This window comes from Melanerpes formicivorus, unplaced genomic scaffold (genome assembly GCF_026170545.1).
Source record: "Melanerpes formicivorus ecotype bairdi unplaced genomic scaffold, bMelFor1.0.p_v2 SCAF_2, whole genome shotgun sequence".
NCBI classification, from domain to species: Eukaryota; Metazoa; Chordata; class Aves; order Piciformes; family Picidae; genus Melanerpes; species Melanerpes formicivorus.
In genome coordinates, this window is record NW_027142354.1 from 51384990 (window position 1) to 51412759 (window position 27770).

The following is a 27770-nucleotide window of genomic DNA, read 5'->3' on the forward strand; positions in this document are numbered from 1 at the left end:
TAGGTAGTGGTGGGTCATGGGGAGATCTTGAAAGGAGTAGCCCTGACCCTGGCTGTTTGCTTTACCTGTGAGGCTTCCAGAATGCATTTTGGGAGTGAAATTTCCAGTTTGTTGAAAATGATGACATTTCCTCTGAGGTTTGCCCCAGCAAGCATGTCATTGTGCCCTGAGTTACCCACAGCAGTACAGAACCTCTGTAACAAAGCAGGTCAGCACTTCAGAGCCACTTAGAAACCTTTATGAGCTTGTTATCTTGGGCCCTCTGCAAGGTGATGCTGCCAGGAGGAGGCAGTGGCCAGAGATGGGAGGGAGAAGGCAGGTTCAGCAGGCAGGGTGCTCCGTGAGAGCTGGCACTGCGGGTCTGAGAGAGGGTAAGGAAGGATAGACTGGCATGAGCTGTCATATGGCTAAGGAGTGATAGACAGGGTTATGAAATTTGGAATATGAGTATGAGAGGGGCAGGGGGCTACTAGGTAAAGAGGAGGAGGAGGAAGCAGCCGTGAGCCTTGCTCAAGAGATGAGTTGGGAACCATTGGTCCAGTGACCAGAGTGCCGAACAGGAAACCAGTTTCCTTTATCTCGACTAATGGGTTGTGTGACGTGGACTAACTGGCCTAATTCTCTTTGCCTCAGTGATCCACTCTGCAACCAGGTGACCTCACTGCTTGCCTTCCTATGTAAGAGCTTCCACAGGCTGCCTCTTTGTCGTTTGACTCCTACCAGCATCCTCTTCTCACTTGTTTACCACCCAAAGGCTTATGTGTCTGTGCTTACAGACCACACATTTTCTGACAAGTTCAGAGCTGGAAATCACAAAATACAAATCTTGACCTCCTAGAGATTTTCTCTAAAGAGCTGGGGTGTTTGGCTGCACTGCTGAACCTGACCTGCTTCTCTGCCAGCCCTGGTACAGGTGCTCCTTTTTGCCCGTAACGTAAAGTTGCCCATGGCACTGGCTGGGCATGGCCCACATCTCAGAGCTGGGAAGAAGCCAGGTGCTATTATGAAGCAGGTTGGCTGTCAACTGGGACCTTGATGGGAGGACTCCAGAAGTGCAGAAAGGTGCATTGCTTTAGGGGATTAAAGCTTGTCCTGGCTGGAGCTGCTCCTCACAACCATGTTTGGACATATGACTTAATCCTGATCTCTACCCAATCTGCCAGCAATAAACACGTAGAAGATTTAATGCATTCCACTCAGGAGGAGAGGACTCAGTCAAGAAGCTTCTAACTAGGTCACTGATGAGCAATTTTTCCCCTCCCTCTGTGTCATTTTTATTAATCACTTGAAAAATACGTTGAGTAATGATTGCAAGCAACTTGTCAAGCCAATTAAAACCAGAGAAAGGTAGGGCTGTGAAGCTGAAGACAAATGCTGTGCTGGTTTTAAATGAGTGTCTGTAAACCCCACTGACCTGTGAGTAATTACATCCAAAGAATTGGCAGCTGTTTGTTTCTCAGTGTGAAGGCTGAGTTCTTCTGAATCCACAGGGCAAACAGTTCATTATGGTCCAGAGATGTATCACCAGAGCAAAATCACTTTGACTCTGTCTTGTAGCTGCCCTTAGTCTGGTTTGTCTATTAGCATATAGACTCTTCAGCAAGGGCTTGTCAAAGGCTTTCACACACTTTGAGCATTAAATAAAAATAATACAGGGCATTTGCTAGGGAAGGTAGTTTATTTTATGTAGCTTGAACATCAATTTAGAATACACAGAATAAACCAGGTTGGAAGAGACCTTCAGGATCATCGCGTCCAACCCATCAACCAATCCAACCCACCTAAACAACTAACCCATGGCACCAAGCACCCCATCAAGTCTCCTCCTGAACACCTCCAATGACAGCGACTCCACCACCTCCTTGGGCAGCCCATTCCAATGGGCAATCACTTTCTGTATAGAACTTCTTCCTAATATCCAACCTAAACCCCCCCTGGCACAGCCTGAGACTGTGTCCTCTTGTTCTGGTGCTGGCTGCCTGGGAGAAGAGACCAACATCCGCCTGTCTACAACCTCCTTTCAGGTAGTTGTAGAGAGGGATAAGGTCACCCCTGAGTCTCCTCTTCTCCAGGCTAAGCAGCCCCAGCTCCCTCAGTCTCTCCTCATAGGGCTTGTGTTCCAAACCCCTCACCAACTTTGTTGCCCTTCTCTGGACTTGTTCCAGCAAGTCAACCTCCTTTCTAAACTGAGGGGCCCAGAACTGGACACAGTACTCAAGGTGTGGCCTAACCAGTGCAGTATACAGGGGCAGAATGACCTCCCTGCTCCTGCTGGCCACACTGTTCTTGATGCAGGCCAGGATGCCATTGGCCCTCTTGGCTGCCTGGGCACACTGCAGGCTCATGTTCAGCCTACCATCAACCAGCACCCCCAGGTCCCTCTCTGCCTGGCTGCTCTCCAGCCACTCTGACCCCAGCCTGTAGCACTGCATGGGGTTGTTGTGGCCGATGTGCAGAACCTGGCACTTGGATGTGTTCAGTCTCATGCTGTTGGACTCTGCCCATCTGTCCAGCCTGTCGAGGTCTCTCTGCAGAGCCTCTCTACCCTCCAGCAGATCAACTCCTGTCCCCAGCTTGGTGTCATCAGCAAATTTACTGATGGTTTCTATGGCTTTATAATCTGTCCAGCTGGAAGATCAGTTGTCAAATCTTCTCATTTGATGAGGCTGAACAGCTTTGGACTTTGAGGGGGAAAGAGCTGCTAGGCAATCTCACCATCTTCTCCTTTCAGTGTGGTGGGTTTCCCAAGAGTGGATTCTCTGGGACTGTTCAGGAAGTTTAGCTGTGCTTGCATTGAGGTTTTTTTGGTTCGTATTTTACATGTCAGATGGATTGTATGTGCCAACAATAAATATTTATACTCTTGCATTCCTTTTACTCTATGTCTGCATTTTGTCTCTGTGAGATATGTGCCAGCTCCGTGGGTGCTATGAAACAACATTACTCTTTGGGAGACTGATGCATGGTGCGTTAGATCCTGCTGTCCAGGATGTTTCTTCCCATCTGTTCCTGGCTCACATCCTCTTCTCCTTAATTTTAGTAGTTGCTTTTGGTTACCATTCATAGACTGAACTGAGATATTTGGGAGGGAGATGCAAGTATGCCATGCTGCCTTCTCTTGCTGCTGCTCTGGCAGCTGGGTGGCAATAACAAATGGCAATTGATGACACAAATAAGCTTTCCTGTGGGATAGTTGAGAGTGGCCTTTCTCTGAAACTATTTATGAAACAAATTGAAAAGCACAGGCTTCCCTCTTTCCTAAAGGAGGAAGAGCCTAGGCACATGGAGGCCTAACATGCTAGCCTGCTGCCACTTTGATATTAGGCTCTTGTTTTCTATCACCTCTGCTTAGAGAAGGAGACCCCAGAGCAGTGTTGTTTTCTGCTGGTGTAAGGGACTTGTTTAAAGTCTCCTGCACTTGCCACACAAGGAGTAAACTTTAATAATGATGTGCTCCATGCAGTTATGGAGGGCTTTTCCTGCTGTCTCTTAACTCTGCCATACAGTCAAACCCCTTGCTTCTAAGTCTCCTTTGTTTTTCTCTTCCCATGTAAGTTGTTGTATTTTTCCAGTGGAAAGTAGCTATGTTCCTGAGCTCACCTGTGTTTTCTGTCCTCCAGAGTTAATGAGCTCTATGTGGATGACCCAGACAAAGACAGTGGAGGTAAAATAGAGGTGAATCTGAACATCAGTTTGCCAAACCTGCACTGTGAATGTGAGTACCGCTTTTCACTTAATGTTTTTTTTGTATTTTAAGAAACACTTGAAATGAGCCCATCTGGTGCAGTGGCCCTTCTGTGACAGAGTGAATGGAGATCAAGTAGCTGCAGCCTTTGCCAATACCCCATCACTGTCTGTTCCAAGCCAGGACACCTGTTTTCTTGGACCCTCTGCTTGCTCTGCAGTCCTTGCTAGTGGCTGACCTCCCTCACTGGCTTCTTCCTAAATCTGCTCTTCTTGGTTTTTTTGTATCAGTCTTTTTGTCTCTGAAAGCAAGAAGCCTTCTAAGTATCATCATAACTCTGAATGCACCAGCTGGTTTTTGGCTTTTCACAAGTCACCAGCCTTGTCCACCTGAAATTTTCCTATTTGTGTAATGGAGACTGCAGTCAGCTGGCATGGCATGGGAGGTGCCTCTGTGTCAGATAGGCAGGCTGAAAAGTTTGGTCACAAAGTTCTTTCTGAAGAACTTTGACTAATATTTGACAAATGATATTACTAGCACAGTTTAGTCAAATGTCAGGAAAAAATATATAGATCTTGTCCTAGCAAAAGCAGTGCATGATTTTCCTATGCAGCTCTCCTGCTACTTGTTTTGATTTTTGTCTCCTCCCCTCCCACCCATGCAGTAGTTGGACTTGACATCCAAGATGAAATGGGAAGGCATGAAGTGGGTCATATTGATAACTCAATGAAGATACCTCTCAATAATGGGGATGGCTGCAGGTTTGAGGGCCATTTCAGCATCAACAAGGTGAGTAGAAGTGACAGTGGGTGAATGCTAACAGGATCCACCTCTAAAATACTGACGAAAATCTGTGTCAGTGTTTGTCCTGTAGAGTGTACGTTCCTGTCTCTACTCAGTGGTGTGGCTAAGCCTCTTGGTGATGCCCAATAGAGGACAGGGGTGGCTGCAGAGTCAGACCCATGAAGAATATGTTAGATCAAGCCTTTTCTTCATTCTCCAAACCATGGAATTGAGAGGGTATTGCAGAACAGCAGAGAGCACCTCTGTGCTGTGGCCAGGGCTGTCCCTTTCAGCTCAGCAGCCTAATGCTGAGGGGATGTGTGAACTCCCTACAAATGCCAAATGGCTTCTGTGTTTACTCCTCACAACTGCACCTCCAAAATGTGACTCACTGTAGAGAGGTCTTTGGCAGTGTCTCTGTCCAAGTGTTCTTTTGTTCTGAGAGCTGCAGAACGACAGGAATGTTCCCTACTGGAGGGTGCCAACATAGCAGAAGCGGCCCCATGCTGAGATGTTTGGAATACAGGCACATACTCTGCGCATGCTTTGTCAGGATGTTCCGCTTCTGTCTCAAAAGAATGAAAATGCAGGCCTGGAGGAGGCTCCTCTCTGGGATGGGTGTGTTCAGAATTGAATAATCTTGCTATGTAATGCTGGAGATGACTAGCTGGGGTGGGGGCAGCAGTGGTGGGGCCCACTGATGTCCTAAGAAGGGCACACCCTTTATTCACGCCTCTTCTTGTACCACGGGCTACAAAATCCTACTTCCTTCTTTTCCTCCCAGGTCATGTTAAATCACATCTAAAAATAACAGTCAGAACCTCTTACTGATTCTGTGGCATGGAAAGGATTAGGGACCTATAAAGAGGATGTTTCTTTCCTCGCCTGTAAGCCACCAAGGTTACTGACAGCTGACAGTCCACAAAACTGGGAAAGGGCTTCTTGAAAGGTAGTTCTTGTTCTGTGAAATCCTAAAGCACAGAGCTGAAATACTTGGGGGGGTTGACTGCTAGATGTGGTGTGTTCTGCTCACTAAAGCAACTCAGAAGGGGGTGGCTCTGTCTGGCAGTGAAGAGCTCCCTTGACTGCTTGATCTGTGAAAGACCACTGATTGCATTGCCTTGTGTAGTGGCTGGTGCTGCTGCCAAAGGTAGGGGACCTTTGAAAAAGAGGAGGCTCAGGGGAGACCTCATTGCTGTCCACAACTACCTGGAGGGCAGTTGTAGCCAGGAGGGAGTTGGTTTCTTCTCTCAGGCAACCAGCACCAGAACAAGGGGACACAGTCTCAAGCTGCACCAGGGGAAGTTTAGGCTCGAGGTGAGGAGAAAGTTCTTCACTGAGTCGTTCGCCATTGCAATGTGCTGCCCAGGGAGGTGGTGTAGTCACCATCCCTGGAGGGGTTCAGGAGGGGATTGGATGTGGCACTTGGTGCCATGGTCTGGTCATGAGGTCTGTGGTGACAGGTTGGACTTGATGATCTTTGAGGTCTCTTCCAACCTTGGTGATACTGTGATACTGTGACCTGACCCAGACCTGAAGCTCTCATGTATGAGCTGGAAGCATTCAGTCCCTTGGCAGAACTTGTACAGGATTCTGTATGAGCTGGTGTCTGCAGTGGAATGTGGTCAGGCTTTGAGACTTGGCTGAGGATTGCATTTGAGTGTTATGCCCAAACCTGAAGAGGGAGGACAAGGTAGCAGTGAGATGATTATACGTACTACTTACTGCAGAGTGTGCCACCCTGTTTACTGAGCCTTGTGTATGACACAGCTTATGTCCACACCTGAAAGTGTTCCCAGGAGTGCCCTGATGTTCCTCAAGACATTTAAATTAGCTTTCCTGAAAGCACATGGAACCGGCATGTGGCCTCCCATGGCCCTAATGGTGAGGTGTCTCTGCAGAGAGCACAATGGCCACCAGTTACATAACTGGCCTCCCACTCTTGTCTTAGGCCATGTCAGATGGCCTCCTTAGTGTTGCTTAACTTCCCAGCCTTTTGATGATAGGAAAAAAAATCTTTCATCTTCTGTAACTGATTGAGCTGAATCTGCTGAAGGTCTTCAGAGAGTAGGGCTGGTGACCTGAAAAGTGTGTGCATGCCAGATCCTGTCAGAACACCACCAATGCTCATTTTCTGCCTTGAGCTGAGTCCATTGGTGAAATCTGTGTTCTTCAGAACTTGGTATTTCTCTGCATTAAAAAAATTAAACCTAGAAAGTCCTATACTTGGAAGGGCTGTTCTCAGGGCTAGAAGCTGAAGGTCTAGCCTAGTTTATTTGGAAAGCCCCATTGGTTCTGATGTTTGGGGTTTTTCCCTCTCTCTGCATAGAACTCATGCATAATCTTCTCAAATGCAAGGTTAGTTCTGACCAGCGCTGCACTAAGAATGCATCCACAGCTTCCTTGTGCAGCCGTGGGCCCCTGTGCGAATGCGAGCTGTGGGAGGAAAATGTTAAGCAACTGTTTGTTGCCTTTCAGAGACATGAATCTTACTTTAACAGGGATGAAAGACATAGCCTTAAGTGTTAGGAATCCCTAAAGATGGGAGTGATCCACTCATCGCCTCCCAAGTCAGCAGCAGCAGCAATGTGAGGGTGCCAGACTCTTGGGCTGTGGGATGTAACTGATCTCCGCTCTGTATGCAGTATGGTGGTCGAGCACAGCAAGGTATTTCAGAGCCTTTCTCTGACGTGCCAGAGGTTGTACACCGCTCTGTAGATAGAGCCAACCGAGCTGGATGGCTTCAAGCATTTGTGCTTCGTATCACAGAGCCTAGCAATGCCTTGAGGGATAAAATGTGAAATCCTGTCTTCCTTGTCTGGACTAATTTTAGGTCCCTGGTAACTTTCACGTGTCAACACACAGTGCCACTGCGCAGCCTCAGAATCCTGACATGACTCATGTCATCCACAAGCTCTCATTTGGGGACAAGTTACAGGTGAGTTCTCTTCTCTGAAAATTCCCCCTCTAGGGGAATGAATGCAATCATTCAAGAGTTGCGTGAAAATTACACACTTGTGTTTTATGGAAGGGCCTTGTACAGCATGGGGAGGACATTAGAAAGCGCTGCCTGGGTAAGCAAAGCCATCCCTTGCATTCATGAAAAGCACACGCGGTCTGCAAGAGTTTGCAAACTGTTTGCATGCCACCACTTCAGGAAGGAGCAGTGTTCAGTCATAGAGTGACTTTGCTGTTTTCTTCTGAAACTGAAAGTGTCTTTGGAAAAATCCCTGACTGTCTTTCTGCAGGGAGCAGAGGTGAGGATGCGTGGCTTTGCAAAATCCCGTGCAGTACTGTTTTCAATATTAATACAGCAAACAAATCTTGTCTGCCTTTGCAGAGGAGCAGTGAGTATACCAAGGGAAGATGTGGGCTTGCTACTGTTTATTGTGGCACCAGACAGGTTCTTTTTAATTCCCTTCACTTTACTTGTATAGCAAACACCTATTAGTCAAAACCCGTTCTATGAGACTCAAGTTAGATGCAGAAATGCCAGTTCCCTGCTGGGAAGAAGTTGAACGTGTGCACTTGCCCTGTGGATAGAGTTTCACCAGGTGTTGCAAGTTATGTAATAATTCCTGATTTCTCAATAAGGACAGATTACAGCACTTCTCTAGCCTACTTCCAAGGAGCTGGCATCATAGGTGGGAGTCGCATATGTGCACACCCAGTTTGCGACTCACCCTAAACATTGCTTACCCATAGTCTCCTGTAATCTTCTTTCCTCGGCACAGACGTCTCATTAGTCTGCTTCTCGTACACCCACTTCCAAAACCCTTTTTCATGCTAACAAGTCTAAGCATTGCTTTGTAGTCTTCTGACTCCGCTCCTGGCTTCTTTTAGGAAATATCTTGTGTGGGAACGCTGAAATATTAGCATATAAATAAGCTTGTCTTAGTGTCTGTAAAGCACACTGAGATTATGAAAAATATTAGGTAAGTACTAATGGGGAGTTCTGCAGTTTGCGTGGGAAATCAGTGCTCTGAGGTAGTGTTCCCATTGTTTTATCATGGAGGCTTTGAGTAAAGGAGTCAGAATCAGCATGAAGGAGATGAGAAGCCTGGACAGTTGTGTGCGAAGGAGCAAGCTTCTTCAGTTCGGGTGGTGAGAAACCTGTCTAGCAAACATGTAATTGGCTCCTGATTTGGACAAGTTCTGATTAGTATTTTCAAAGCTCAGAATAACTACTCATCATCTCTGTACACAAGAACGGAGCATGTAGGTGCTGCTGATCCTGTAGGCAAACATGAGTTCAACAGCACAAATTAAAGGAAGATATGTTCACTAAACAGGTGCTGCCAAGAGACAGCAAGCAGTGTACAAAGCCAGCAAGTACAGAGAGCTTTAAATCTGTCTAGATACACCTTTGGATATTTTGGGTTGTCTCTACCTGCTTTGATGTAATATATGCCCATATCTTAAAGGAGACGAGAAGCTTCTCGTTTGCTTGTGTCTTGTGCTGGGAGTTAGTTCTTTGTAGGTTGTTACCAGCTCAGCCAGAATGGCCTACTAAGGTCCATGCTGTGTTCTCTAGAAAAACCACTCTGTTTGAGATAGAGATTTAAATCTCATCTGGCACTGAATGAGCTTCAATTCTCTAACAGCAGTTCATGCACGATAGCGGCAGACTGTTGTAGAGGCTTTTTTTCCCCTCATGTACATGAGACCAAAATTCAAACCAATGAGGTTCTTGCATGTCAGGTAACCTAGTAAAGAATAAAGTGTGGAAAGTAGAAGATGTTACGTTTTTATTCATAGCATTCTCTTCAATGCTAGATTGTGGTATTGAGTAATCCTAGTTTTAACCTTTGTGAGAGGTCTCGGCTCCCCTTGATAGTCACAAGAGTGGAAGTCATTTTGGCCTGCTCTTGGGCTTTGCCTGCCTTGTGTGTCCAGTTAAATCTCTGCATGCATTTGTAGAGATTAAAGCCCAGGGTGTTAAAGGCCCTTTTCAAGCATCTTTGTGAGGTCCATGTTGTAGGAGAATAACGTATTGGCACTGTTAAACCATGGACTAGCCTGCTGTGCCACTTCTCCAGGTACTAGATTGGGCCTTGGGAATGCAGGTGAGTCCTGAGAATGTCTGGCTAAACAGGATTGCTTAAGTTCTCTGTTGCAAAGCAATTTTGTTACTGTGGACAAAAGCTTACTCCTGTTGAAGTCCCTCCAGGTACTTAACAAGGTACAAACAAGTATGTTCCCCCAAGGAACACACCTGTGCACTTTGTAGAGCAGAGATTAATTAGCAGTCTACGGACAGAAAGTATTGTAATGGGACTCCAGAACATTCCACAAGGAAAATCATGGTAAAACACTAGACTGGGAGTTACAAATCCCATTCATGTTGCAAAGACAGGAGAGGGAGATCATAGAATCATAGAATTGTTTTGGTTGGAAAAGACTTTTAAGATCATCAAGTCCAACCATTGACCTAACACCACCATGGCCATTAAATCATGTCCCAAAGTGCCATGTCCACACGTTTCTTGAGTACCTGCAGGGATGATGACTCCCTCAGACCCCTGGGCAGCTTGTTCCAATGCCTGACCACTCTTTCCATAAAGAAATGTTTCCTAATATCCAACCTAAACCTCTCCTGGTGCAATTTCAGGCCACTTCCTCTCATCCTATCACCTGACATTAGAGAAAAGAGACTGACCCCTACCTCACTCCAGCCTCCTTTCAAGGACTTGTAGAGAGCAATGAGGTCTCCCCTCAGCCTTCTCCAGACTAAACAACCTCAGTTCCCTCAGCTGTCCCTCACAAGACCTTTTCTCCAGACCCTTCACCAGCTTTGCTCCCCTTCTCTGGACATGCTCCAGCCCCTCAATGTCCTTCTCATAGTAAGGGGCCCAAAGCTGAACCCACTATTCCAAGGTACCACCTCACCAGAGCCCAGTAGAGGGGCACAATCGCTTCCCTACTTATGCTAGCCACACTATTCCTGATCCAGGCCAGGATGCTGGTGGCCTTCTTGACCACCTAGACACACTGCTGGATCTTGTTCAGCTGGCTGTCAACCAACATCCCCAGGTCCTTTTCTGTCAGGCAACTTTCCAGCCACTGTGCCCCAAGCCTGGAGCGTTGCATGGTGTTCTTGTGACCCAAGTGCAGGACCTGACGCGTGGCCTTGTTAAACTTCTTAAAACTGACCTCTGCCCATTGATCCAGCCTGTCCAGATCTCTTTGCAGAGCCTTCCTATCCTCAAGCAGATCGACACCCTCACCCAATTTAGTGTCATCTGCAAACTTACTGAGGGTGCACTCCATTCCCTCATCCAGATCATTGATAAAGATATTGAAGAGAACTGTCCCCAGTACTGAGCCCTTCTGACTGGCTTCCAACTGGATTTAACTGTTCACCACCACTCTTTGGGCCTGACTGTCCAGCCAGTTCTCAACCCAGTGAATTGCCCACCCATCCAAGCCATAAGCAGCCAGTTTCTCCACGAGGATGCTGTGGGAAATGGTGTCAAAGGCTTTACTGAAGTCCAGATAAACAACATCCACAGCCTTTCCTTCATTCACTAAGTGGATGCACCAGAGATGATGCACCACAGGACCTGATGGCACAGAAACAGACAGTTGTGGAGATGTCTGGTGGCTTTGGCTGTGTGGAGTTCTGTAAGTTGCAGCCATGCAAACTCGCTTTGTAGACAGATGCAGAGCAGCCAACTTTTACATATAGACAGAAGTGTTGATGCTGGGCAGCCAAGGGCAAGAACATAAGTCCAAATATACAGCTACCTCACTTACTATTTTTTTTGCTGAGCAACCATTCAGATATTTACTTAGAGTGTTTGAAGTGGCCCTTAAAGTCTCTGGCCCAGATATGCTATGAGATTTATATGTATCAAGAGTGGAACGTAAGACTGGTCCCCAGTCCAGGGGCTTCTCTTTCTACATATGCTATAGACACTAAGGATAGGTACAGTCTGCATGTGAGTTTGGAAATGGTTTCTGATATGTAAAATATTTGAAATGTCAGCAGACTGCAAGGCTCAGTAGAAGGTTCAGTTGGTTGCTTTTGCTCTCTCCTTGTTCCCAGCACATTACCAGTTTGACTTGCTGATGATTTTGTCTCTTGCAGAATTTCCTTTCTCAGGAGAGAAACAGCTTCAGTTGCTGCTTCCTCCAAACTGTCATCCAGTCTGTTGCCTTCAGAATAGGAAAACAGCCATTAGGATGAGACAAACACATCCACATGCCATCAGTTGGTGAGAGGGTCTAGGAAGGAGGTTGCATTGCCCTGTTAGTGAGATGAAACTCTGTCACACCCACGACCGTATACTTCTTCCAAAGGCTTCTTCCCTGTTGTCTGGTTTAAGGTCAGGAATTTCTGGGTTGTGGAGTTATGTGTCATTTCTGTATAGCTTGTGGTACATTGTGTGAATGATGCAACCTCTGATCTACAGTTGCTGCTGTGGGATTTTCCTTGTCCAGAGAGTTCACCAATTGATTGTTCTCTTGGTGGACATCAGACTACAGATCACAGTATGTGGAAGGCATGGGATGGAAATCCTGTTATTCTGGGCAGACAGATACTTGCATGCCTGGGGCCTGCTCCAGGAAAAGCTGAATGGATGGTAGTGTTGGCATGGGTCCTTCCCTCCTCCAAGGGCATAGTATGCATGGTATGAAAGCTGGGCTGGTGGGTTAAAGCTCTACAAGCCCAACTGCTCTGGCATGAGCTACCTTTACATGAAAACTCTTGAGTTTTAACCTGAATGTGATCCCCCTTTATTTCCCTTTCAGCTTGACAAATTAATTTCGTAGTTAACTATGCAAAAGTCTTAGGAAACATCTCACAATGAGATTTCACAGCTGGCTTCTTCCAGTTGCAATTTCTTTAGCTTTGGAGTGGTTTTGGAGTTTCATCTTGTAAGATGTTGTGAAATTAACTTTTTTACTTGGAGGCAGCCTCTGTGGTGATAGTAACTGACAGACATTTCAAGTCATCTTTTACTGGTTTGATGCTGTGTTTTGGGGAAAGTTGAGTAGATCTTGTTACAGGATAGGATAGGAAAGTAAAAATTAAGAGTACCAAGTCAGAGCATAGTTTCTTGGCATGGCTTCACAAGTCTTTTTGCTTTCCAGGTCCATAACGTTCATGGAGCATTCAATGCCTTGGAGGGAGCAGACAAACTCAGCTCAAATCGTATGTATTCTTGGTGATTACAGGTCTTAGTCACTCTCTACAAAAGGGAAACCAGGGCAATTCATGCAACACTGGTGTATCCAGAAGCCTTTAATTTGCCTCTTTAACCAAAAATGATCCAGACTTTGCTGACTGGCACTTCCATTTTCTCCAGTGCCATAGAGAAGGCTTAGCGCAAAAAGTCCTTTGCACAGCCCTTCTGCAACCTGGACATTGACTCCAGCTCTGCTATAACTGGCTCAGAATTACTAATTTCTTTCATCCATATCCTATTCCTATAGCTTCCCTTTGCTGCTGTCACCACCACCAGAACTCTTCCTTGTTCTTGTGGTACAAGAACTGGTACTCTTACCCTGTGGCTGGAAAGATAAACATTTTCATTGCCATTCTTTATGATGAGCAGCACAGACATTTCCAGGGCATGCTACAATTCAACAAGTTTTTCTCTTTTGAGTGTTCAGGCTCCTGCAGGGTATTAGGATGCCCACTTCTTGGAACAAAATTTCTGTGGCTGTTCCTGAAGCTAGGCAATTATGTTTTCCTTTTCTTTCTCCAGGGGCCAAATGTTGTGTTAGACTTATCTAAAGGATCCTGCAGAGAAATAACTTAGAATTCCATTTTAGAATTGTTTCAGCAGACACAAAACCCAGCACAATCCATTTAAATAATGGGGAAAAAATATTAATTGTTAAGCAGATGTAGGAGAAGGAATACAAGAAAGAAAGAAAGAGGAGTGTATAAGAAATGGGGCTGCATAGGTTGTGGTGCCTCAGATTTGTGTGTCAAAAGAAGCTCAGCCAGCTGCAGCTAGTTCTTGATTTAACCAAGACAGCTTGTTTTTCTGGTGCTGCTAAGTTTCAAGCACTTAGAAAGTTTCAAGTGACCCAATACTCATGTCCATGGATTCTAGTACCAAAGAAGTCTTAGAATGATAGGCAGGTTCTGGTGTCATCCCACCACCTTATTAAGGTTTGTGCAAAGGACATAAACATAGGATATGAAATTGTCACTTAGTCACAAAACCTGAGCTAAGAAGGAGGGACCTCCCTTTTCTGTGATTTGTTTTAGCTGATTTTGCACATTTACACTGAAATGTGTAGGGTGTAGTTCCTTTCTCTGAACACTGATGTATACTTTCCTTTCCTGACCATAGCTCTTGCATCTCATGATTACATACTGAAGATTGTCCCGACAGTGTATGAAGACATGAGCGGCAAGCAGCGATACTCCTACCAGTATACTGTAGCAAATAAGGTAAAGAAGCAAGTGGCTCTCAGAGCAGCTCCTCATTGCAGCCCAGTGGATGCATGGAGGATCTTCAGTCATCATTCCTTCTTCCTCTTGCTCCTCTGCTCTGCAGCCATGTACATTTGTTTGTAGGTGAGCAGTAGCCTCTGCTGGGAGAAGGAGGAACTGAAGCTCTTTAGCTTGAGGCTTCCTGTCGCTCCTGATGCTGGCGTTTACCAGGGTTGGGACTGTGAGGGCTTGTCAGCAGGTGGTGATGTTGTTTTAAAACTGGAGGAGGGTAATTTCACAGGTTGGTTTAGCAGATCTGGATTTCTATGAACTATGTGGAAGGCTTTTACATGCTGCAGAAGCCCTTGTGATCTGTGTCAAGATGCATCTGGATGGAAACTGTGATCCAGCTAAACACACAAAACAGCGCTTACAGATGGTTTTATTAGTGAAAGTCTGTTGTGATGGAGGTACCAAACAAACAAGTCAGCAGAGTTTTTAGCTTTTTGCAAATACTTATTTCACATATTAAGCCACTTCACCTGCAGCAGTCAATACATGTTGGTTGACTATTTCACAGTACCTGCTCTGTTATAGTAGATTGTGATGGTTGTTGTAACTCTGTGATACTTAATTTACATTAAATGTGAAGATGTTTTCATTTGAGTAATACAAGGTATTGATCTTTGAAAATACCCAAGCAAATCTGTTTCTTTTTTTTTAAGATAAAAGAACATTTTTTAATGGAATCTGATTGCAGTCAGGTGCTCAATGAAAATCCAAAATCAGTTTGTAATACCTAGTTACTGCTAGCTTACCATAACTGAGAATCAAGCACATAGTCTCATGGACTGCTTCTCAGATTAAGATTCCTGACTTGCTTGTACAGTGTGTCCCAATGATTTGGATGTCTTCCTCTGTTCAGATTAGAGTGTATTTGTTCTGCTTATTGTCACAACTGGTGTTCTGATAAGACTCTTGCAACACAAGTTCTGAAAGTAATGTGGAGAACAGCAGCAGCTTTTGACACTTCTCTGACCATGGCTGCAAACTGGGGCGTTCGGCCAGCACTGACTCATGAGGGCAGAACTGCTGGTGGGGAGAAGGGGAGAGGAAGGAGGAAAATGAGGTCAGTCCTAACAAAACTGAAATGCAGAGAAACAGTGCTGCCTCTGCATTTTCTTCTCATTAAAACAATACAGATTCTCTTATCAGTGCTTCTGTTCTTGACTCCCAGACCCATCAGTGGGAAAGAGAGTTTGGAAGCTGTTAGAATAGTCTGGCCCAGATTGACTAGTATCAAGAGAGGAATAGAGTCTTCAGTGTGGACTGTCTGCCTCCTCTCCCCTCTTATCTCCTTGACCCTCTAGTTCCTTTCTTCCTCAGATAGCCACAGTCCCAAGACATACTGCAGAACTTCTGTACTAAGAGGCCTGAAAATATTATGACTAGGGAGCTCAGCTGCCTTCTGCTTCTCTTGTCATCCATGGGAAAGAAACTAAACAAAGGGAAGGCTGGAATTTATAAGAGATTAGTGAAGCAAATATATGCTTTTTTACTAGCTCTCTGTGGGCTTGCAGAGGGTAAAATTATCTTTTTTGTACCATGCTCTTTTCTTCATCTTTCTGGAATATCTGAGGTTGTTTTTGCTTGTGTGTCATGGAGAATCAAAGTCAAAGAGGTCATCTGAGTTGGCAGGCATGTCTTAGAACTAAAGAAGGGAAGAGAAGCCGGGTAAAGAGGCAGTGTGGGCCATGCCAGTGTGAATGGCTGTCATTGGATTGCTGAATCCCCAGCCTGTTTTTCTTTGAATTTTCTTCTGTCTGTCAAAATAAATGTCCTGATCCCTGAAAATTGATAGATATTTCCACTGAGAGCACAGAAAAAAATACTTGCTCAAATAGACATGACTTTTGATACTAAGTTGTTAGTATCTGCTCTCCATTGGCATTGTGCAGTGTGTCTTGCTGGGATGTTGTCCTGTGCCTGATTGATTGCACTGTACCTGCTACTAAAGAAATGCCTCATTCAGGAGAGTGTGGCTGGCAATCTGAAGATGTCTCTCACAAGCCAGCTTGGAATATTTTTTTGAACCTTTGCCAATATTTCTGTGCTTAGAGTTTCAGTTTGGCTTTCAGTGTGATTTTTAAACATGGCTTTATATGATTCATATCGAGTGGGCCAAGTATTCGTGTCGTTGGTCCCACAATGTGAAGGGAGCCTTACAGGCCAGAGCTGCTGCTTGTTATTCTAAGTGTGTGGACAAGAATTGGATGTTCAGGTTCTCACAAACTCAGTTCTCTTTGATTAATATCCCAGTATAAAATGTACATACTGACAGGAAAAAAAATTCCCCTGCAACAACTTCGAGGCTGCTGGTGTTTAAATAGAGCAGATCTAAGCCAGAGAAATCAATGACAACCTTTATGTTCATGTCTGTAGCTTTGAATGGTGAGAGTAAGCTCCATCACTCTCTGTTCCCAGCTATGTCATTATCAGACTGTAGATGCTGCTTGATAAGGATGGGAGGTGGGCAGTCCTACGGGAATTAGCTGTTTGCTTCTTTCAGTCTGATCATCAAGCACTAAACAGTGGAGGAAGGGCAGGGTTTACAGAAGCAGTTATGTTGCAGACGTTGTGTCAGGCATGAGATTGCTCACATTTTCTGCCCTTTCCCCCTTTCTCTTGCAGGAGTACGTAGCCTACAGTCACACTGGCCGCATTATCCCAGCTATCTGGTTTCGCTACGATTTGAGCCCCATCACAGTGAAATACACAGAGAGGCGACAGCCTTTGTACAGGTTTATCACATCGGTGAGTGACTCTAAACCTCTAATTCTCCCTTCTCCTGCCTTTCTTTTCTCTTCTGAGCATTTCTTGTCCAGAAGAATTGAGTTTCTGTGTTCAGAAACATTGTGACATGATTGATATACAGCAGTAGATCACTGCAGTTGCACTGAAGTGTAAATGAGGTAACTGGCAACCCCTGTGCCATGACAATTTGATTTAATAGCTAGGTTCAGGAAGAAAATGATCCTGTTCCAGAAGTGCCAAACTCTGTCTAGGCAAGATGGGTGCTATTGCAGCACGTCAGAAACTTGGAAGTAAAGCTAATGTGGTATGCAGGAAAGCATGCTGCAATAAACCATCTCTCTAATCACAGTATCACAGTATCACCAAGGTTGGAAGAAACCTCAAAGATAATTGAGTCCAACCTGTCACCACAGACCTCATGACTAGACCATGGCACCAAGTGCCATATCCAATCCCCTCTTGAACGCCTCCAGGGATGGTGACGCCACCACCTCCCTGGGCAGCACATTCCAATGACCAAAGACTCTCTCGGTGAAGAACTTTCTCCTCACCTCGAGCCTAAACTTCCCCTGGCGCAGCTTGAGACTGTGTCCCTTTGTTCTGGCGCTGGTTGCCTGGGAGAAGAGACCAACCCCCTCCTGGCTACAACCCCCCATCAGGTAGTTGTAGAGAGCAATGAGGTCACCCCTGAGCCTCCTCTTCTCCAGGCTAAACAATCCCAGCTCCCTCAGCCTCTCCTCCTAGGGCTTGTGCTTGAGACCTCTCCCCAGCCTCGTTGCCCTTCTCTGGACACGTTCAAGTGTCTCGATGTCGAGATGCAACTCACAGAGGTTGCAGGGCAGCTGTTTTACTCAGGTTGCTACTTGGCTTAATACGAGTTTGCCAGGTCCAGGCATTTACTTCTGGGTAGAAGTGGAGGAGAGCTGTATTATCAAATTCCAGAGGTATTTTCCTGAGAAGTTGTGTTTCGATCTGCCCAGATAACATCCTGCAGTACTGACCTCAGCATCTCTAACAAGGCTGTGCTGTCCAAACTGCTAGTTAGGCAAGGAGCTATTTAAAGACCTTCCAGAACTTTAAAAAAAACCCCCAATGTCCTGAGGCAGTTGGCTTAAAATTGAAGCTGCAGTCTGCTGTGCCAGTGAGGCATAGTAGAACATGAAGGAGTTGATAAATTGACTGGAACAAGGACCTTGGATTTTCATTTCTAAACTGTTGGGATATTTTAATTGGAAGTAACATAAACAGTGTGGCTGTGTTGCACTTAAAGATTTTGATTTTGCAGTTTCGGATAAACACCAAGTTCCTTTCACTTCACTTCAGAAATGCTTGTGATCTCTAAGATACACAAATATCAAGGGAAGGAGACTCAAACAAAATCTAAATGTTGTGGTTTCAGACCTTCTCTTCTTGGCAGCCTGTTTGGTTTCAAAACATAATCCTCAAAAAGGTCAAACATCAGCATTTTATGACTTGGCATCTCATACTGCCTCTACTTCTTTCCCTAACGATTTGCTGTCATAGGTTTCTTACGCATCTTTTGGAGGGTGAGGATGTGGAGGTGTTTTTAATGGGAAACAGAGTTTGGAATTGATTGATAGCTGGCATTATTCTTTGTCATGTCTGCTGCTAGCATTAATTTACCGCTGCTATGCCACTGTATGCATATAAATAGCACCTTTGTTAGATTGGAACCTGTGCTTCAGAATTTACATAAGGGGTCCACAGGAGAGGCTTCCCTCACTGGTTGCCACAATGACCTTTTGGATTTGAGATGGCCCCCAAAAGAATTTTGCCTCATCCTGTCTGCTGTAAAGTTAGCCAGGCATGCTCTGGCTGTTAGAATGCTAGAAAAGAAGTTTTGCAACTGATTTTTGTCTGCTTTGGTTTTTATGAATGGCTATAGTCTCAAGCAGCTCATTTGGGGGTCGTTCTAATTGAACATCCTTCCTGTGGACATGGGTGGATGACACTGATACCTGCAGCAGCTGTTACACAGTACATCAGACACGGGTGCCAGACCCTTAGACCCTTGTCAGATGTGGCTGATCCTTGTTAGAGATTCTGTGTCTTGACTATCAATGTGGACCATCCAGCCTGGGTACAGATGACCTGCTCTTGCTCTCATTTAGGCTAGGAATGTTTTACAGTAGGGCAGCCTTGGCTGTGTACTGCTACACTTAAGGCTTTAAAGTGTTCAAGGTGGCATTGAAAAGGTTGGAGGGGGGGAGCAGTGCTGCAGAGGATCAAAACACCTTCTGTCATAGGTTTCCTTGCCCTGTTTTGATGACATGTTCTGTTCCGTTGTCCTTTCCATTGCCCCTTCCTGTATCTCCAGCATGGCCTTTTACATCACAGTTGCTCTGGAGACCAGTTACTGATGATGAGGACTGGGCTGAGGTCCAGAGAGAGATTGTGCTGGGGCATCTGGAGTCCCTGCTGAATGGGGCTGGCCATGGAAACCATCAGCTTTTTCTGAGCAGCAGCTGCTTAATTTAAAAACCACGAGAGCGGCTGTGAGGTAGGGGGAAATCATCTGCAACTCCTTTTAGTGAGCAGATTGTTTACTAGGGCACTCCAGTGGCTTTCAGTAAATTGAAATGTGTCCTGGGCACCAGGAAGATCCTGTGAGCTTGAAAGAGACTTTAGGGAGGAAACAGTGTTGATGTTGGAGGTAAGGATATACTGGGGAGGGACTGTTCCATGTGGAGAGGTGCAGTATAAAAGGCATTGGTTTACATTGCTTCAAAAAATCCAATACTAAAGAAGATTTCTGTGTTGCTTGTGAATCAGTGTTAAGCACAGGAGGTTTTGCCTGTGACACTTCACTGCATAAACTCAAGGCATCTTTCCACAAAGAGAAGCCATTCATGGCCTCGTGGCTGAGGTTATGGAGCAAGAGGGAAAGTTTCACTTCTGAAAATTTATGAGTTCCTGTAAGAAGCCAAACTAAAAGAAGGTTTTATCATGAGGTCAGTCTGAGGACTGAGAGGGGAAAGAAGGGAAGAAACCAAGCCAAAGTTCTTCTGAAGCATTCAAAATCCAAATAAATGAATAAGTAATTTTTTTCCTGATACAAGATTATTTGGCTGCCCTCTGGGTGTGAAAAAACTTAAACTGGAAATAATAGTAGGGAGCAGGGAACGGTTGCAGGGAGAACAATTTCAGCCATGGGACCTGCTACTGACAGTTACAGACTCAGTCCCATGGCATTTTTAAAACCAAGACAGCGTATTTCTACAAGGTGTGCCAGAGGTCAGCCAGAAATCTCTGGGTGGGATTCTGCAGCTTACTTTGCTAGGAATTACCCTGGGGATCCTACTGGTCCCTTTGATAGAATTTAACACAATAAACCAGGTTGGAAGAGACCTTCAGGATCATCGCGTCCAACCCATCAACCAATCCAACCCACCTAAACAACTAAACCGTGGCACCAAGCACCAAGACCTTCTGGTCTTAAAAGTAATTCTCAGATTTTAAGACATCCCAGAGGTTCACAGTCACGTATCTGACACTTGCCCTTTTGTCATCTTGCTTGCAGCCTTGCCTGCTCCTACATACCCACTCATGTTTTCTATTAGACTTCAGTCTGCATCCCGGCCACTGTCCTCTGATCATACTCTGTTCAAAGCCCTCACGTGTGCCTCACGTTAGATGATCTCTTACTGCTGCAATTATTACACTTCTATATTTCTTTTCCTTCCTTCTTTAATGGTTGGGCCTGACTCAAGCTGTAACCTCATGGAGCCAAACGCAGATCATTCCCAGTACGAAACTCCATTAAATATAAACAAGTTCCCGATGCCTAACTTCCTTCAGCGCTGCGACAGAGCAATGCGCCGCACGTATTAGAGCCGTGATGAGAGAGAAACACGGTGGTGCAGCTTCTGTGCTGACCTAAAGACCAACCCTGCTGCTACCTCTTTTTCTTTTTTTTTGTCACAACGAAACAAGAGAGCTGTGTGCGTGCTGGGAGGCAGGCTCCAAGCGAATGCCAGGTGTGTGTGACTCATCAGCACTCAGCAGTGCAGAGCCGTGCAGATGAATATATAGATCTATATTTCATTCTTTTTTTCCCTATTTCCCACCCCCTTGCACTGCTGCACTGAAATCAGATTTTCCTACCGTATGATGCAAAATCTTAGTGTTGGAGGGGTTGGTGTTGTTTGTGGCGTAACGTCCCCTGTCAGCTGAGCTGCTGTGGGCTGCAATAAGCCAACTCCGTTGCGGTCATTCTCCCTGAAAAGTCATCCTGCGTCACGCTCCGAGGGACAGCCAGGAGGGGGGCAGAGGGCACAGGAGCCGGACTTGTCCCCTAAAAATACTAACTCTGCCTGGAGCCAGTGCTCTGGTTTTTGAAGCCTTTATCTGCTGGGATGCCAACTGCCCCGCAGAAGCCAGGCTTACTGCAGCTCTTCGTTTCGTCCAGCTCACTGAGCGCACACAGCCGGGTTATAAATACGCATGTAAATGAGTGCTTTATCCTTGCTGCCTTCGCTCACCGGTAATGAACTGTTTGTTCTGGTGCCACTGCTGGCTCCCTGCTGAGCTGAACACTGCTGCTGCTATGTTACTTGTTTGTTAACTTTGCCCACGGGGTGTAGTGATGTGTGGGAGAAGAGACATGGCATGGTAGGTCTAGTGTGGCACCGATTCCCTTCTGTGGCATTTGTGTTTAAGACCAGGCTGGACGAGGCTCTGTCCAGCCTGATCTAGTGTGGGGTGTCCCTGCCCATGGCAGGGGGGTTGGAACTCGATGATCCTTGTGGTCCCTTCCAACCCTGACTGATACTATGATACTACTATACTATGATTTGTGTTGCATTTCCCCGAAACCCTGCCACATTGGCTTATGGATTTGGGGCTCATCTCTCTCTCCCAGCTTCTAGCTCACAGCTACATCCTAGGCAGGCCCTTCTCAGGAGGTAAACTCTGCATCATGTCCCCTCTCACTGACCTGATGTCTCTTATTTTCAGAGCCACCTAATCCTTTGTAATGTAAAAGGCCACATTAAAAGAGCACAACAGTTATGAAGTCAAAAACGTGGGAGTTAGGAAATGCCAGGCCCTACGTAATTACAACTTGGCTGTTACATGTTATTAGGTTACATTATTGAGCATCATACTTTCCATGTGAACCCTGCCTTGTGCACTGTGTGGCGTGGGGTGGCACCCTGTGAGCAGCATTTTGTCCAATCCTACAGTATTTGATTTTTCAGTAGCAAGTGGTTTGTATGAATCCAGACCCGAGTATAAGTTCTGTATTTCCACAAGGACTCCAAGTTAGTTATTGTCATGGTACTGATTCCTTTAAATATGTTTTCCCTTGTGGTTTCCTTGGGAATCAAGTGTGACATTGTCCCCATTTCATAGATACAGGAATTGAAGCAGTGTGTTGCAAAGTTCATAAGTGATGCCCCCTCATTTTCAGTGCTCTGAGCCAAATTGGTGTGGTCATTGGTTTGATGTATCAGAATACTTTTGTGGCTTTTCCAGCACTGAAGTAGGCTGTTAGGCTAACTGGGGGGATCAATTCTTTTTCCCCAGCTCTGCTCTTGACAATGATCACATGTTTCTACCAGTGTTTAAGTTATTCATCCTGAGACATCTTGCATGGCAAACTTTGGCCCACAAAGAGTTAAGTCAGCAGTACTTTTGTAATGGATGCCCTGTAATGGAAAGTGTTAGACAGACTTAGCTGTAGGTGTCACTGGTAGCTAGGTTTCTCTGTTAGTCACTGTCCTTCACATGCTATTTAAGTTGTCTTCTGCCTGTTTTCAAATGCTGTATCTTGTGAAATAGGGAAAAGACTACAAGGCTGTGGTGTTTATAATAGAAAACAGTAGTAGGAAGATGTGAGCAACACAGTACTTCTAGAAAGCTTTGCTAGGTGGAGTTCGTCCCAGAAAGGAGCAGCATTTGTACTGCAGGCTCCTAGGGGCTGGGATTTATGATCAACTCAGGCTGTGATGAGTTCAGGATAGCACTAAATTGTTCCACTGTAGAGAATGGTTTTCCTGAATGATTGTCCTATAATTACGTTCCCAGTGCTGTTACGCAGGTCTTAACTGTGCTTCCAGAAAATGCCCTAGCAGCAGGCAGCATTACCCTTCCCCCCAGTTTCAAGCTGCATAGGTGGTTCCTTTATCACTGACAAACCTGTCTCTTCTCTCTGTACATTTCAGATATGTGCCATCATTGGAGGAACGTTTACTGTAGCTGGGATCCTTGACTCCTGCATTTTCACAGCATCAGAGGCCTGGAAGAAGATCCAGCTGGGGAAAATGCAGTAGCAGTGATACTCTACCCTCGTCTTCAAGGACAGGAGCGAAGATTGAGAAATCTACCACTACCTGTTTTTGTCTTTATTTTCTATTTGATTGAATCAGTAAGTTTTCCTCTAATCAGGCTGTTCAGTGAAGATGTCTTCAACAAATCAAGGAAATCTCCATGCATTTCAGAGCTCTCAGAGTGAAAAATCAGTGGAATCAGGGTGTGGATTTCGATTCTCTTCCCCTAGAGAGCGAGGTTGAAATGTCATACATGAAATTCACCATGAGATCCAAGTGAGGATGACAGTCTGTTCTCTGGGAAGTTCCTATGGCAGTGTACAAACTAGGTAGTAGATTGCAAAGAGTTGAACTGTCTTGTGGCACTTTTTTGGAATTCTGTGGGATTTGCATGAGTAGACAATCGATTTTTGTATAAGGCAAAAGTATGCATTAGGAAGAAATTACACCCTTGGTGCCAAAAAGGTGATGTGTCTGTTGGTGAGGAACGGGAAGTGTTAGTCCCCATAGCAAATTGTAGAGACAGAGGGCAGAAATAACATCAAGAAATGTTTTGTGCTTTTATTGAAAGCTCTTTTGTTTAGATATGACCTTTCTAATGAAATGAGCATATGAGAAGAGGAAGCCTTCCCCCACCTACCTTCTCCTGGGTCATTTGTGATCCAGGCAGTGGAGGGCCTTTCCTTTTCTCTGGATGTAAAAGTGGTTTCATTTCTTCCCAGAAACTGAATATCCAGTCTTGTGTTTACAGGTGGCATGAAGTAAAAACCAAACTGAGCAACACAGTTTTATGTGGCCTTTGCTTTGAAAGGGAATAGTTGGCTTTACAGCATTAGCTTTTATTCTTTCTTCTGTTTTTTAAACACAGACCACCCAACAGTCTGGATTCTGCACTTCTGATTTATTATTGTTGTTGTTGTTGTTACTTTGAAAAGTGTGTTCAAAAAAATGCTGCAGTCTTCTGGGTGGAGGAGCACAGCCTGCTATCTTGCTTTGTGTGTGTATATCAGATACACCTGTCAACACACAGGGAGTCTGTCATTTCAGGATTTAAGGTGCCTCCCTTTTCCTTTAAAATTCAGCCAGGCATCTTCTTTTGAGCCCTAGACTGACACTGTTCACCCACAGGTACACCAATTGCAGGGCAGGCATTCCCACAAGCTGGCCTCTGCTAGTTGTTGCTTAGTTTTACTCCTTAAAATGGTACCTGAGCTTCCATGCCCGTTCATTCAAGCCTTCTCTTCTGGAGCCTCCAGTGAGTGGAGGTGTGAGAGAAAAACCACTGCCAGGTGGGGCTTGCATGTAGTGGTAGCCATGAGTTCAGTAAAATCAGACCCATACCAACCAGGACATTTTGCATAGCCTCTTAAATGTTCCTTAAGTAGTAACAGTCTCTGCATGCTTTGTAAATGTCTGAGCTGAGGATACAAAAATTTTGAGTGTTTCAGGATGGATAAAAGTCATGAGAATACAAATCTCTAACTCAATGCTGTAAAATCTTAAGATGGCTGTAGGATTTCTCTTGGATAATATCTACTGCCCACTGCCCTTTCCTGGAGGCAAAAGTATCCAAGCCTTATGATGTAATAATATGAATCTTTGCATATTCAGTGTTAATGCTAAAGTCAGATACATTTCAAGAGCTATTCCTCATACATGTCTGTTCAAATTGTCTCATTACTTTGGAAGTAGAGAAAGGTAGCCAGTTTTATCCACACATCAGAAGACCAGAAGCCAACCATCCTTCCCTTGCCGTCCTCTGTCCCGTAGTGACTTCGGACAAATTACAGCATTGGAATTCTTCCCTGTTCTTCCTATGGACTGATTGCTGTAACTTTAGGTGTAAACTGGATTGTGTAACTTCCTGTATCTGTTAATGTATGGATAGATTTTATACTTCTTTGTTTTTTTTTTTCTTCCATTTACAAAAATCAACTTGAAAATGAGATGCTTGTCTTCATTTCGGTGCGTTGCGTCCGTGTGCCCGCCAGCGGTACCCGCCGGATGGCGGCGGTGCCCGATAGCAGCTGGGATTTTCCATTGCAATTGCTTCTCTTGCTAGCTGGAGGATTTCCTCTAATCCACTGTGACCAGCTGAAGCTTATGGCAAAAATGTCCTACTTTTTCCTCTTGAATTGTTTTGCATCTTAGCTCACAGCTTGTGCACCCAGTGGATTTAGAAGGATGTGATTTTCAGTACTGTCCCAGCGCGTGCGTCTCCTGAGCTGTGCAAGAGAAGATCTTTGCAGCAGGGGTGGATTTGTGCTGTTAGTTTTCTGAAGTCTCTTCCCTCCTACAGTTTCTTCTTTGACACAAACGAGCAAAGCGGATTGGAGATTCCTGTTTGTCTCTGATGCGATATTTCTGCCCTTCTCCCCATCCTCTCTCCGAATTCAATGCTGCCTTCTGTGCAGTCCAGGCCGGTTCTCTAAACCAGACTAGTGAAATTGTTTGGCTCTTCTTGGAAATAGCAGATGCATGCTTCAGTGTGCCTGCTTTCTCTGCCAAAATGTCCACTGCAATAACCTAATAAATCACTTTTTTTACTAGATGGGGAAACCAGATTGTACTCATGTTCTGGCAAAACTCCCCTGAAGAAACAATCCACGCTTCAGTCCCCTAAACCAGGTGTAAGCATTTAAGTAATGCCAAGCCAAGGCTACCTTCTGGGTCTGCTGAAAGTTGTGGTGAGCTTGTCCTTCATACGTGGCTGGCTTGGGTCATGTAAGGATGCTGCCTCATGTTTACAGAAGAATCTGCTCTTCATCTCTCCAAATGTGAAAGCGAGGTAGTCACTGTCACAGCAGTCCTGCCCCGTGCATACGTGTCTCATTAGATGTCAGTTTCATTTTCAAACACTTCCTAGAGACAAAATGAGATTAGTTACGCTTTTAACCACCAATGCAACCAATTTCAAGTCATAGTGGGAGGAGAACGATCACTTGTAGATGTTGATCTGTTTTCCTCTGACTTTCCTCTTTCAAGGCAGTATTTTGACAGAAGTATTTGTGGTTTTCCAAGGAAAAACAGCCCTATAGGAAGGGAAGTATTTAGAGCTTGTATATACTCCAGTTCAAGTAAGTCCCTCTAAAGCTATGCTCCATCTTACAGCAAGACCTTGTGGCATAAAATTGTTCAATGTTTTTAGCTCTAGGGAAGTCCACGTTTAGGTTTATTCTAGGCAGTGTGTGGCCTGCTGAAGGTTGTTTTTTTAAGGAGAAAAAAAACAAAGTAATTGAAATGGGGTAAGGAGCAGTGGCAAGACATGGCCATTTGTGAATGTTTGACCTGCTTTATCAAATGCTTGCATTCAGCTGCTGCTCTGTAAGAAGTAGACTCTGCAGTGTGGATGGTAATGTCTGTATTAATTTCTGAATATTTCTCATTTAAAGTTGTTGGTTTTGTTTTGTTTTGTTTTTATCTGTGTGGTACACAAACTGTTTGTGCCTGAAAAGGACTGTGATGGGTCATTAGAACAGTCATTGGGAGATTCAGATGAAATAAGCTCTTTGGAAGAAGGGAAAGAGGGGCAGGAGGGAGGACGTAGTCCTGTAGTGTGTTCCAGCGATGATTAAAGCACAAATCTCTTTCATTTTTACAGTGGAGATTATTAAAGAGTTCTGGCATTTCCCTTTTAATTTGCAACCTTGTGTTAATAAAATATTAGCCTTTTTAGTTCTATAATAAAAAAAAAAATAAATAAAGCTCTCCTGTGTTTTAATTGGCTTCTTGTTGCACTACTATTGCAAAATCAAGCTAAAAGGGTTTTGGGTTTTGTTGCTTGTTTTTAATTGTTGTTTCAGTGAACTAAGTGTTATCACACAATGAAATCACTGTAAGCCAGGTCACTGTGTAGAAAGTTAACACGAGGCTCTTGTGTAATCGGCACTGAGTCATGTCTGGACATTCAGTGCTTGGTCTTCAACGGTACCAAGTGTCCTAGCCTCCCTTTTCTAAATGAGAGGTGAGTGGACTGTGCTTGGAATTTGCTGGGTTTGGCTTTAGTCACCGTGCCACTTGGTATACAAAATAACTCCTTTTTTTGTCCCCCTTGCCTTTAATTTCCCTTTGGTCTTACTTCACTGAGTATTTAGAAACAAGTGTCTGAGGCAATTACTAAAGATTGAATAGAAAAGGGTTACAACACAGTGAATTGGACACTATTTATCTACACCATATTAAGAAACCAATTCCTTTTAAGTTCTGGTATTGTCAGCTTACACTGGTGTCTGCACTACATCTTCATGAAGGGAGAGATCCTGCCTGCTTCCAGAGAACCTCAAGTACAGACTGGAAATCAAATTTCCAGAAATGGTGCTGAAGGTTCCTTACTCTGTGTTAATGAGTAAAGGCACTGGGAAAGTTGTCTAAATCGTAGCCTGCTGCAACTGAACAGCCAGGAAACTTTTCCAGCCTCCCTTTTTGAACCAAACCCCAATCACGTAAAAGCACAGCGAACATTCTGTGCTGAACCAGTTGATTGGATCATTTCTACCAGCAACGTGTTCTGCCATAAATCATTTTCCGTGAGAATAAATGAACCTGTGTCCAGGAAAGATGTAAGGGCACCAAATCTGCCTGAAAAGGAAGCAGTGCGTGCAGGTAAGTTAATGTAGGGAGGCGGGGTTGCTGGTGACAGCACACACCAGCCCAGGAGGAGGATCTGGGCTGAGGAGTTCGAACTTGGCAGAAGCTTTAGGAAAGTGGTCTCTCTTTTGGCTGAGGGCTGCGGGATGCCAGACCTGGCTCGGGAAGGAAGAAACTACTTGGCGGGTTCTGTTTTCAACCCCATTCGAGGAAGGTC

General features: G+C 44.9%; 1 protein-coding gene across 2 annotated transcripts in view; it reads left to right on the plus strand.

The window, feature by feature from the left end:
* The window catches only part of ERGIC1 (endoplasmic reticulum-golgi intermediate compartment 1), a 64311-nt gene extending 37641 nt beyond the window's left edge, over positions 1 to 26670 (plus strand). For both annotated transcript variants that reach the window (XM_068160231.1, XM_068160241.1), the window contains exons 4-10: positions 3621 to 3715; positions 4350 to 4474; positions 7302 to 7406; positions 12566 to 12626; positions 13780 to 13880; positions 16554 to 16676; positions 22862 to 26670. In XM_068160231.1, the coding sequence (XP_068016332.1) occupies positions 3621 to 3715; positions 4350 to 4474; positions 7302 to 7406; positions 12566 to 12626; positions 13780 to 13880; positions 16554 to 16676; positions 22862 to 22969 (718 nt within the window). In that variant the 3' untranslated portion in view covers positions 22970 to 26670. The remainder of the gene's footprint in view (positions 1 to 3620; positions 3716 to 4349; positions 4475 to 7301; positions 7407 to 12565; positions 12627 to 13779; positions 13881 to 16553; positions 16677 to 22861) is intronic.
* The last annotated feature ends 1100 nt before the right edge of the window (positions 26671 to 27770 follow it).